The sequence below is a fragment of the Hippocampus zosterae genome, chromosome 2 (assembly GCF_025434085.1).
Source record: "Hippocampus zosterae strain Florida chromosome 2, ASM2543408v3, whole genome shotgun sequence".
Taxonomy (NCBI): Eukaryota; Metazoa; Chordata; class Actinopteri; order Syngnathiformes; family Syngnathidae; genus Hippocampus; species Hippocampus zosterae.
The window spans coordinates 20,198,215-20,211,404 of record NC_067452.1 but is presented as its reverse complement, the minus strand read 5'-3'; the positions used below and the strand labels follow the sequence as shown (position 1 = coordinate 20,211,404).

The following is a 13,190-nucleotide window of genomic DNA, read 5'->3' as shown; positions in this document are numbered from 1 at the left end:
TTACTAAAATTTGTTGAACAATATTGTTGTTCAATGTAAAGAATGTCAGCCAAGGTCGGCCCCCCGACATTTTACCACATAAAATCTGGCCCCCTTGGCAAAAAGTTTGGACACCCCTGCCCTAATTTGTTCCAAGCCCCCAGAATTTAGGCTAAAATGTTTCCTAAAGCATAAAAATGCACCCCATATGTAACAAAGACATGTGACAATTAGATTATTGCGCAATAAATGAGACAAACAAAGAATAAAGAATAAAAATGATGGTCATTTAACTTTTAACTGAGTCCTCATCGTTATTGTGCCCTCTTCAGGTCATGCTGTCTCACCGAAGTGCCGTTTTGTAAAGCACAGATCCAAGGTCGTTTGCTTTTATTGTCTTTTAACACTCCTTCGAAAATGTCCAAGGCAAACATCAGCATAGCGAGCGTCTGGCGAACACTTTTTCTGGGTGATTCACATTTACGCTAAACCATCGGAACACCTCTTCGGCGAATGACGAGGATGCTGCATCGACACCTAACCATCTTTCTACACACACACACAGACCGATACGGTAGAAGTCTTTCTTAGCCAATGGGATGCCAGGATGATGCTCGGTAACAGCCAATGGCAGAGCAGCTATAAGTATGTTGCATTCAGGAAACTCGGAGCTGCGACTAGTCGGACAGACTGTATTTTTACCTTTTGTATCTTGAAATTTCTTTCGTAACAAGAGACAATATTTTCCTGTCGAGATGTTTCGTAACTTGAACATTTCGTATGAAGAGACGTTCGAAAGTAGAGACACCGCTGTATGTAATAATCCGCAATCAGAGGTAGAAAAACATCATTTGTGTAAAGCAGAAGAAATTCTCATCAGTGTGCATGATGTAATGCTGTGCAATAACGTTCGTTGGAACAAAAGCCATGCTGCTTCTCCGAGTGGTTTGACCTTTTCAAGGTTATTTGTGCTTATTTTAATGCTGTGCAATAACGTTCGTTGGAACAAAAGCCATACTGCTTCTCCGAGTGGTTTGACCTTTTCAAGGTTATTTGTGCTTATTTTGCACCATGCATCCGTTGAGTTGCTAGTGAGTCACAGATGCAAAACGAAGCGGGCATGCTCATCAATAAGTTACTTGAACTATGAAATCTCTACATTTTTTACGTCCCTGAGGTCACACAAACTGTCAGCCAGTCGAGCCTTACACCTATTCAGGAAAACAAATGCAGTGTGGCTCTAGTTCTGCACCTTCCTCACCATCAAACTTGTTCACACGTTCCAAACATTCTGATGTGACTATCAGTGCAAATCTAGGAACAAAAATATAAATGGCAAAAGAAAAGTAGATATGCAACTGACAGTGGCATTTAAACAACCTCTCCAGGGCTCGTCAGGTCAAGCTTAAGCAAAAACAAACGCCCGTGGTGCTTTTATAGCCTAGTAATTCACTGTTCAAACGGTTACCGTTGCACTTGTCGGCACTGCATCCTTCATTGCCTTCAAAGAAGACAAAGGAACGATGTTGCACTTTCCTCAAAGGAAAAATATTTCGGGTCTTGTTGTTTCATTTGAAAACTCATTAAATCTGTTCCCATTTACCCAAAAGATAAGATCCATTCCGAACCGCGATTTTTTTTTTTGCATTCCATTCAACCCGCAGTGATTATACATTTATGTGCTTCCCTCCTGAGGGCAACGACAACTATGATGTGGCCCATGAAAAAGACATCGACAGGATGAACTCCACAAGTTTTTGCCTTTTGTGAGTGAGTTTGTCTGTGATGCCAACGACAGAGCAGGGCACCTGGGATAGCAACGAAGAAAAGCATGATTATGACCATGATAGCCAGAAAATAATTTATTGTAAAACCAAATTTTCCTTCAGCGAAACCAAAACAAAACCTAGGCAATTGTTTTCGGCAATAAAAAAAAAAGAAGTACGAATGCACCAGGAGTTTCCTTCAAAAGAGCATAAAACAGCTGCAGCTCGGGTTTCTTTTTAAAATTCTGCTACTGGTCTCTAAATGACAGAATGGTTTAGGTCTTCAGCTCGGGTTTCTTTTTAAAATTCTGCTCCTGGTCTCTAAATGACAGAATTGTTTAGGTCTTGAGTATGTCAAAGAAATGCTGACTAAATATTAAACTGAGAATGGGCTCTGAGGTCTGCAGAATCGGGTCAATTAGTGGAGCTCAGTATTCAAAGCAAACACGGTGACGTGGCATTTAGCTGTTATGCTGCACACAAATGGAATACGCTGCTGTACTTTTAAATGTTTTCAAAGTCTCATGGCAATGTGTTGTAATTGTTGTTAATGTGCATTATTTGAGTAGTTTTGCTAAAATGCTTTTATTTTCTCTGCTTTGCCCTTGAATGTTGTTCGCTGTTGTGTTTGTTGTAAAGCGTCATGTAGCTCCATCGTTCAAACTGAGTTCAACATTGCCATTTTAGCCACAAAATCCAAAAGAATAATTCCAACAAAATGCTGGGGTACAGATTATTTCTAGATTCCTGATTTGATTATTTCTCCTTTTGAAAATATTCCAACTCCCCGAAAAAGAATATTTTGACTTTCACATCATCTGCAAGTTCCTGTGCAGTTTTGTTCAAGCAGTTCAAAAAGGAGCTAGCGCATGCAATCGATTGCATCAGTGAAGTGATTTTTCTTCCTGTTAGATACAGTCTGGCATATCTTGACTGCGGTTATCATTTACTTTCTACAAGGGCTTTTTGAAGAAATGGCCTCATGCAAACAGTTCCCAAGACACTTGTGCAATGAGTCATCATGAAGCCTTTCTTCTTGTCAGGAAACGACCTAAGACGGAGCCTTTGCATGATCAAGTATTGGGACACACATTTTTGTCGGTGGGAAATAATGAAGCACATGTGCCCTGGTAGGTCCACTGTCCTAAAGTCGATTTTTCAGCCATCTGTATCTTGCTTTTCTTCTACTCATGACATTTGAAAACAGATAGCTGTAGTTTCTACTTTTTATTTGATCAAAATACGCTTGCGTTTTATTCCCAACTCAGGATATCAAAAGAACATACTGTCCATAGAGAAGTGCACGCCACCAAATTAGGTGCCAAAAATAAATTGGCGCGGTGACAACGTGTGCGTAGATTACGTCAACCAGGGTGCATCAACGACAATGATGCAACCGATTTGGAGAGGCGAGATATTGCATTGTCATGGTGGCTGTCGCATGAACAATTTGTGACCATCGTGCGAAGCTGTGCCAATTCCAGTGATGCCCCCCCCCCCCCCCCAACCACAATGCAAGTTTATAACAAGGGAATCTATTTTGTGTGTGTTTTTTTATTCTTTTCAAAATGAATTAGGCTACACAATAATTTCTCTTTAACCGTTGTACTTTGTACATTTGAGTTTGTGCTTCTTTAGTTGAAGGTAAAGCACAGCAGTTCAATTGGAACACATACCAGTCGTTTTAGTATCTGCACTTCAACTTCGGTGCAGTGTGTGACTACTTTTGCCACTTCTGGCCAACTGTGATGGCGGTTTGGCTGAAAGGGAGGGTGCAGCGCGTGCTCGGTGAACGAGCTTGGCAGCGGGAGCGCGCGTAAAGGAAGGGGCGGAGGAGAGAGTCGAGGAAAAAAAAAACAGTGGACCACAGTCGCCCGCGGACTCCAAGACGGAGTCGATGAACGGATCCGAGCTCGAGCCTTGCGTGTGTTTTTCTTGCACGGCATCTTTCTATATCTGCGAAGGAGCTGCTCTGCAATGATGCTCCAACTCGTGCATCTCATGGCGGTGTTGGTGTGCGGCAGCCAAGGTAAAACGTGCATGCGCGTGGGCGTGCGTGTGCGCGGAAAGCTTGAGCTGAGTGACTTTGTAGACAACTTGGTTTTGGCGTGGTGAGAAGCTGGAGACGAAGAGAGTGGCTGGATTGTTTGACTGGACCTTGTTTTGTAGTTGCATCACGTCTTGGCAGGAGCCAGGGGGGCTTTCAAAGGGGGCGTTGGTTTTATTTTTTGGAGCTTCTTTTTTATTTTATTATTTTTTTAACATTGGGACACGTACACTCTCTGATAATTGTTAGTCGATTTCGGTTGTTACGTATTGCCGGAATTCTGAGTCTTTATTCACACAGATTTGTGCAACTTAATGTCGTAATCGGAGGATTTGTGTTCCGCGTGAGTCGTGCACGCGGCGTATCCTTGTTCCCCTCCTTGTGTCCGGTCGTCCTTGCAATGTGCAGATGATCCAAAGTGAGACATTTGCACGCGCACGGTGCCGCAGTTGTCATGAGTGCCTTAGAGAAGTTGGCGCATACAAAGCTGCATTACCCGTGTGTGCGTGTGTGTATGCTATGCATATGTCTACGTGTGCGCCCCACGCAAATCTGATTAGCAGGTGTTATGATTGTCAAAACCGAGTCTCAGATTCTCTGATCCGTGGCACCCCCCAACCCCTCCGCCCCCCAAAAAAAGTCAAAAAAACATTGAAGCTGTCCGGGCACTGCTGGTGGCAACGTTGTCACCCACGTTTGTGTCGCCGTCGTCGTGTTGCCAACATTTACTCGCTTCAGTGCAATCTTTGCTTAATTATCAGCCCGACGTGTCTAATCAGATGCCAACGTATCACTTTGCTTGATTGATCTAATTTGCAGCGGCTTGCTAGAACACGACGGTAGGTGGGGGTAGAGGGCTGCGAAGGGTTGCGTCTTGGCCTCCAATCTAAAACAAGATTTTCCCACCTCATTTAATCTCAGCCACCTGTTTTACATCAGAAAAATAGCAAAGCACACCCACCACTAATACAAAAGATCGTCGTGTCAGAAACGGTTAAAAACGGATAAAATGATCTTGTTTAAATGTACTTACAGTGTGAACTCTGGGCCTGTTTAGTTGAACAAAGCTGGTAAATGGTGCCTTGAATTTGACATCATTCCGGAACCAAGTGAGTCGAGTCACTTGTTTCCGAAATCATCCCTCATCGTTGGAATAAATGGAAATGCCATTAATCTGTTCCGCGCCCCACCAAAAAACACATTTTGTCATTTCTTGTGGCAAACCTAATGATCTCTATCAACAAAGTGGTTGAGAAACATTGTTCTGATGTCATTCAACATAAGAGATGCACCAGTGTGTGTGCGTTTAATAATGATACTAATTCTGTGGGCTGGGCGATGTATATCGGTGACTATTTTATCATAAACGGTGCTTTTACAATGTGCAATCTTACATAATTGAATATGAATATTGTCCCAAGAAGAGGAAGAAATGGGTGCATTGACCGCAAAGTCAGAGGAGAAAGTCCTCATTCGGGAAATTAGCAGGTTGGATTCAATCACATGACTCAGTGGTGCGAGTCAAACGGAATACGGCATTGTTTCATATGGAAGATATTGTCTCCTCTCGCAGCCAATCATTTTATAGAAGGACGCAAGTGTACGTCCCTTGGCTGGAATCGACTTGGGTTTGACAAGACTGGCATCGGTCATAATAACATTCAAAGATGTGCTGGATGAACACTCGCCGTGAAGAGCGGGTCATCTCCAAATTGGTTTTGGCGCCACTTGTGAACGAACCCCATGAACGATTCGGCGGAATCCGTCAACCTCGCTGTCTCCGCAAGCGCGACGAACGCATTAAAAAAATAGTCCCGTCTGTCACGGTCAGAAAACCCTCCCCCAAAGCAAGTAAAGACCGGCAAGACATGGCTAGCACCATCACCGACATGACTTTCTGCAGAGGTTCTAGCCCAGTGTTTGTATGCGAGTGTGTGCTGTGACATCCATCCGTTTTACATGTTGATGTCATCTCAATTTAACGATAATTGTGGACTTTTTTTTTTCTTGAAGCCTTACTTGATAGTGTTGAGCAAACCTGATTTGCATCTTCTCCTGTGATCGCCTGGACATAATTTGAACTCCCTCATTGTGAAATATTGCCAAAGAATAATGTTGGGCAATGTTTTACAGAATATGTATAACGTAATGAAAAAAAGAAAATAAACATAAGCTGTTGTTCAGAAGTGTTGTCTATCCATAATTTTTCTGGGAAGCAGGTTGCGATTTAAGGTGTTTTCTTGTAGAATATCACAAATTCCCATTATAGATTTAAAGGAGGAAAAAAAATATTTTTTTTTCTTCTTGCCCATATTGGCCCCTCCCCATACTAATTGATTCTGTCAGAATGTATTGGTATTATTGGCACTATTGTGCTTTTGTTGTTGCACGCTATTACGCAGAGGAGTGTTTGTCATTGTTTGGTTACGTAAGTTGGCTACAAAAGCAAAAACCGAAACAAAAGTCCTCTCACCATGACGCTGTGCGCCAGTGTGCACATGACAATCAAAATAGTCATGGAAAATTGATCTTTGTCACAGGATTATATGAAGACAAACATTTTGAACCAGCTCATTCAACATGTACTTTATGTCGTGTCGGTAATTTTATCACAATACAGTCCATGTTGCAATGTGTTGAGGGACTAAAATTTGATCACTCATCACATCCTGTATTAAAGACGATGATCTAGTTTGTGTCATTTCTCTCTTTCAATGAGGTCTCAGGCTTGAGGCCTGCTTATTACTTCCGGAAAAGTCTGTACAAATTGATGTTCTGCCGATGAGGAGGAGGATGCATTCCTTTTTTCCTTATCTGATGGCGATCCCTCTGCGAGTTAAGAGTTCTGCCCTAAAACAAGCATCCCGCCGCAATATGTATCGGCGTTGTTCCTTTGTTGCAGTACTCTTTCATCACACTTTACCAGCCCTTTTCATCATCTATCATCTAGTCATGGTGGCAAAAGTCCTGTGTAATTGAGCTGCCAGACAATACCCAGAAGTCAAAGTAAATGAGCACAAAAACAGGCTTGAGTTTGAATTAATGGAGCAAAGAGCATCAAGAGGAGAGGAAATGAAAATAATCACATCAGAATGATTTAGCACGGCTTGGATTTGTGACTGACACCGGAACGCGCCACGTGTCTGTCCAACTTCTGAGGCTGACTGTGCAAACATGCCCCCCAGCTTCACAAGGAAAACATCTGCGTTTGAAATCCCAGTTTACAAACCACTCCGCACGTTGCATCCTTGACGCTTGATGTATTTGGCTTTTTAACCGATGCTTAGTACAATGAATTACATGGTTGCTTGGGCTCGCCGGGGACCCGCCGATGTGATGTTAAGTGGCGTAATTAAGATATTCCGCTGTATCTCTCTGGGGGAAATGTCAGTGGCTCAGGTTTTAAAAGATTTATACCCCTGCGCTTAAGTGTCTCTCATTGCACCCCGAGCCAGGGCCAAAGCATGTGTTTGAGGTTTGCTCACATTATGTACCGCGCCTCTGTGCGCTTCGGCTCACGCGCCTTCGTGTGCGCGGGCGCCGAACCACACATGCCTCAAAATAAACCACAGATTCAGAAGGGATAAATATTTATGGAAGTCCTTTTCTCCAAGTCCGCGTCAGCATTGTTGCAACGGGCTTCCTGGCGTGGTGTGTGCTGCGCTCCTGCAAGGGTTGTAATATTCGAGAGATGGGCCAGAAGGCGTCTGTGCGTAGAAGAACGTGAAATCACACGCTCGAGACAAGCATGTTGAAGGAAACCCATTTCGAGAAAGGCTGGAGTCAGCAGGCCTCGACGTTGTCCAAAGGGCAATCTCATTGTTATGGATATGCTATTTATTATCCCAGTTTATTTTGATATGCGCCTTGTGTGTGTGTGTGTGAGAGAGAAAGAGAGAGATTGTGTTTCTGCCCTTTAGTGCTCATTTCACCAAGTTCCGTTTTCTCCATCTCTTTGCACACTGCCTCTATTTCTATTACGATCCCTGAATCCAAGCAGTCATGGTGGAAATAGTTCAAGAAATGTCTTGATCCCCGCCCCCCCACCCCCATTTTCTTTATTTTTTTACCTGCTGTTCCTCAGAGCTGTAGAGCTGTTAAATTATGAAAGCTTGTTCTGTGTGACTAAAACTTGGCCCCGATACGTTATTTCAGCACTTGCGCATGCAACACAAAGTTGTTTGCCCTCTTAAGAAAAAAAACACAGCCTCTCTGAATAAGTTGTTCATGGGAAATATATTTTTTTTTTAGGTCAGCTACCATGCAGCACTTTTGAAGCGCGTTGCTCAAAGGCACTTTAAAAAGTGGTACGAACTGTGCAGCTAAAAGGATTAGCGGCAGGGATTAGGAGACCTGTTGTAAATATTCACACTTAAATAAAAGTGTATTGACATGTCTTTTTTTGTGTGTGGAGGGGTCCCACTGGAAACAAACAAGCACAAAATGGGAGTTGACAGAAGTAGGTGGGGATTTGGCACTTTGTCAACAAGATCTGGCACCGTAACATCCGCTGCCAACCATCCTTCTGTTCTCATTCACATGACTGCGGTCATCACGGAAGGGACTGTTTTCCTCCCGGTGTCTCTGTTTTAAGGAAGGTGTGCGTAGCGCGTGAGCACAGGAGAAGCGGGAGCGGAAAGAGAGCATGTTCAAAATGTATTCATTCCAAGCGAATCTGATTGCATCTCATTAAAGTGCATCGCCAGAGATGAACTCAAACTCTGCGGAGTCACACTGAGCCAAAATTAATCAAATGTAATTGGATCGTGTTGAGATGAAATCAGATTAGACCAGACGGATGTGATTGGAGGAGGCGGCGGCTTACTTCGCTGCCAGCCAAGTCGCAAACACTTTGGCTGCTGCCGCATTGCATCCGTAAAGTCTTCCGAGCAGGTCAATGGGCCGCAGCGGGCCAGGATGCTGGCAGACACTGGAACCTGTAGGTAGGGGTGCTGCCGAGTGGCGACTGACTACCTTTAGAGTGGTTGGAATTTGCTCATTTTAGGTTGATTGAATTTTTTATTTACAGTATACAGCACAAATCAATGTGCAACACACAAGCAAAGACACAACACCGACAAGCATTTACAAACACAACAGTTGACGGCAATCGGAAACGGAGCACAGCAGGGAAAACGAGTTTCCAAAAATCACCAGAATGTACAATGACGCCATTTCAACACATGGACAGAAAACTTCAAAAACATGTCAAAGTAAAGAGAGAAAACACGGTTTTAAAAACAACTAAAAGAAGATTTGACATGATTTAGAGCAGGGGTGCCCATTAGGTAGATCCTGATCTACCGGTAGATCTAAGACGGGTCCCAAGTAGATCCAAGGATTGTCGAGGAGAAAAAAAAACAAACAACCATTTGTGTGTCTTTGTACATGTTCGTAACATATTTTTTTGTGTTCATACACGCTGCACCCTAATCATCCTATCAGTCTCATTTTCACAAAATAAATATTAAAAAAATAAAATCAAGCAGGTAAATCTTGAATTTACGGTGGCGCCTGATTACATCACCGGAAGTTGTTAGCGCTCAGCAGTCTGCAATTGCAGCTTGTGATCAGAGCTGTTGCGCTCTATCTTTTATCGTCATTATTCTCATTCAGAGTTTGCTTTGTGTACAATTCACTGAGGGCACGGCCCAAGAATAGGAATCTAGGACGGTCCAGGGAAGCACTTTAAAATGGTACTTGTGAGCTACGATAGTTAACAGGCTGCAGAAGTGAGTCGCATGCCTGCGTTTCAGGGTGTTTCTCATCATGGCATGTGTGTGCGTGTGTGTGTGGGGGGGGTGTGTGCTCGCGCATGCGCGCACACGTCGGTAAGGGTAGATCTCGTGAGGTTAGTTGATCGAAAAGTAGATCTTCGATCCGAAAAGTTTGGGCACCCCTGATTTAGAGGAACTTAATCAAAGGTGTGGGGGGTTGGGAGATGGGGGGGGGGGGGTGGAGCAAACTTTAAAACCTAGATTTAAAAGCGATTACATCGGAGCTGACTTCACCTCTGTTGGCCACTTATTCCATTTGTGTGGAACATAACAACTAAAAGCGGCAACGTTTACTTTGAGCCCTGGGCTCCTCTAATTGACCCACGTCGGCAGAACTCAGAGCCTTTGGTTTGTTTTTATCTTATCTCGGCCCATGAACTGGAAAAAAAACCCCAAAAATAAAACAAAACGGGCGGCTCGGGACAGATGAACCCTGATCGTTTTATTTTTTATTTTTTGAAAGATATTATGATCCTAGATTGTCGTCCTTAACTCCTGTTTCACAGATGGCAAATGTGTCGTGCCTTGGCAGAGGTCTGACGTCATAACACCACTTCCGTATGTCTTTTATATTTACTCTTTGTTCTGAGGCCTCTGCCCCATTCGCGCCTTGCCCTTTTCTGGCCGAAGTTTGGTCCGCATACCTTTTGGAATGCATTTATTCATGGGTAAAAGCGGCAGCTATCGGCAGCCACCCTTGGTTGCTCGCATGCAGACACATTTTGCAAGGCGTAGCGAATACTTATCACTCGTCTCACGGGCGGCTGTCGGCGTTGACTGTGAACGTAAACTGATGTAACCAATTCTACTGTAGCGGTAACGTGATTAAATATTTCGTTGTATTCAGTTCAGTGATTTTTTTTTTTTACAACGTCCAAGTCAAGCATTGCCCAAGCTTTTGTGTAACTCATCTTTTTTTTTCGTCCTTGTTTCAGTTTTTCTCGGTCACTTTGCTCCTTTGAAAGTGCTCTATAAATCCTGTTGAAATGAGTTGAGACCTTTTCAATCTTTCGTCAATCACGTCAGTTTGAAAATGTGGGGAGAAAACAAAAGCAGCTTCTCACTGATTTGAATTTTTTGCAAATGCTCTAAATGACAACATTTTGAAACCACATAATATTATTATGTGGTTTATATATGTACCTGTATATACATATATGTATATGTACCTATATACTGTACCTGTGCTAAAAATGTCCCGGGCCACAGTATTGAGGTTATATCATTATGAAGCCGTTGTAGGCCAGCTGCCTTGCTCGAAAGGCCCAATGGCAGTTCTCTGAAGGCAAGTTCACCTTTCTTCTGCATCTCATTCCACAACTCTCCATCTTGCCCCGACCGACAGTGCATCTCTTCTGATGCTTGATGCAAACGCACCAAACACACACGAAGCCTTTTTATGCACCCTGTAACCTGATACGCTGTCCACTGTAGTAACCGCTGTCCCTGAAAAGGTTAAACTCCACATTGATTTTCGAATAGCACGTCCTGCTTTGCTTGTAGCGCTGCCTTTGAAATGATGGACCGGGCTTCAACAATGAAGTCGAGAGGCCGACGTCTCAAATTAGTGGCAGCCTTTCCCTATGTTAAAATGACATTTGTCAATGATAAAACATTGTTCTTCGATAAAAAGGTGACAATGATGACATCTGATTGGCTTTCGGTATAAAACCTTCAGGGCTTGTAAAGCCAATCGACCGATTGAAGTGTCGCCTCATTAGTTTGCAACCAGGTTGTGACTGCGGGTGTGAGAGAATCATGGAAGAAAAGGAATTTCAGTCAAGAGTCGAGCGTTTTCGCTTGGGAAGCTAGAAACAGTCCACGTTTCCTCCGTTGGTTTCACACGTTCTCATGAAATGGCTTTTGAAATTTCGTTCCGAATCCAAAATACTTTGTCATTATTTCCTCGGGCATCTTTTCCACTGTCTACGTGTTTTATTTGGATCCGCAGAGCAAACAATTTTGGGCTTTTGTGATGGAGAAGCAAATTCTGCGTAGTGATGCTAAGAAAGGAGTTCTGGAGCCAAGAGGAGATCTCGTTCGATCTCTGGTGCACTTTTTCACTGACGATCGTCATTCTCCCTCCCGCTACATTAACAACAGTGTCTTCGGCGTACGTTTGTAGAAGCTATACACAGCAAACGCGGCTGTGACTTTTTTTTATCAGTCGTCAGAGCTGTTAAATGTGCTACGAGCAACTCAGGGCACATATATGTTGAGTGACCCACCCCAGATGGGCCCAAGCTGCCAGTCTCTCGGCGCACAGCAGCCAAGCAGCAGTCATGTAAACAGCACCAAAGCTCATCTGCCAGATGACTTGATGTCGCTGGCTGTCCTTGCAGGATTGGTTGTTCTCGGAAATGAAATGAGAGACCACGTCGAAAAGAGTTCTCTGATTTCTTGTCTGGTGGCCAGGATTCTTCTTTATGGGAAGTGGTGCTTAATGAGCAGTAGATGAGAGGGAAAGACAAGGCTTGGTTGTCACGTGGGAGGTAGCAGTGTGGCCAAACAGTCTCGGCTCTCCCGATTGCCTCCTAATGCCAGACCAACATCAAACAGAATTGCCTAATGCAACGAGGACCAGCTTCTTTTTGTTCCTCATTTGACTTCCACTTTTGATTTCTTTTTCTTTTCATGTGCTCGCGCTCTCTGCGCCTGCTCCTCCCACACCGCAAGTCTCATCTGCTGGGGGTGGGCCGTGAGCCTTTTAAGCAACACTGTTTGCCATGGAAGCCCTTGTTGATGTTTGACTGCGGCTCTCTATTTGGCCCATTACATTTGATAGCTTTTTGCTTTAGTCTTAATTCAGTCAAGTTTTACTTTCATACCCTACAGCTTTTCATTCATCCCTGATAAACACAGGGAGCAAATGGATTAAGGCTCTTCGTAGCACTTGAGCCGAAAGCTGCAGATGCGGAGAGAGATTGCGGCCCGTCTCGTTGGTCAATAAGCCAGGAGGAGCTACAGTAGGCCGGCCTCTGCCGCGTCGCTGTTGCGCCTCCCTCCCCGCGGAGGCGGCCTGAGTTCCAAATGAATCGCGCACTCCCACACGATCTGGGAGATTCATTTGGAACCGTCACGCAACATAAAACGCCACAGAAATGAGGAGTTGACGGAGGGCCCCCAGGAGTCCAACGATAACCTTTGCGTCACGCTGCTCCTCCACCTGTGCAGCCCCCTTCTGTGGCATTCCGAGCAATGTCTCCGTTGAACCACTTCTACCTCTTGTCTCTGGAATTGGAAGGTTAAAGATGAGGATTAGTCAGGTTGAAAAGAAGGCTGAGATTACTCCACGGACGATGTTTGTTCATCGATGAAATTAAAACTCGCATGGTTTTATTATTTTTGTCCGTTTCTCTCCAAATATCAGCCGGCAACCGTGTAAAATTCCAAATGACAATTATGGAGCGTGGCATGCGCCCCCCAGCCCCTCCTCTGAGGACTGCTCTCCTCTTATCATTATGTTTGCAATGGCCAAGATTAGACATGGTAACCAGCTCGGTCACGACTGCATGCCTCATAGCGAGGATTACCGCGATGACGAACCATTCAACGCTCTGGACACAAAACGATGAATGTAGTGCCACAAAGTCGACTTCATAAAAAAAGCTGGCGGCTGTT

At 44.0% G+C, this 13,190-nt stretch overlaps 1 protein-coding gene across 4 annotated transcripts in view; it reads left to right on the top strand.

Moving 5' to 3' along the window:
- Positions 1-3,574: 3,574 nt before the first annotated feature.
- Positions 3,575-13,190, top strand: part of LOC127595426 (neural cell adhesion molecule 2-like) — a 188,390-nt gene continuing 178,774 nt past the window's right edge. For 2 of the 4 annotated variants that reach the window (XM_052056918.1, XM_052056913.1), the window contains exon 1: positions 3,576-3,774. In XM_052056918.1, the coding sequence (XP_051912878.1) occupies positions 3,723-3,774 (52 nt within the window). In that variant the 5' untranslated portion in view covers positions 3,576-3,722. Of the gene's footprint in view, positions 3,775-13,190 lie in introns of all 4 variants that reach the window. The other 2 variants (XM_052056915.1, XM_052056914.1) reach the window with 2 other exon arrangements.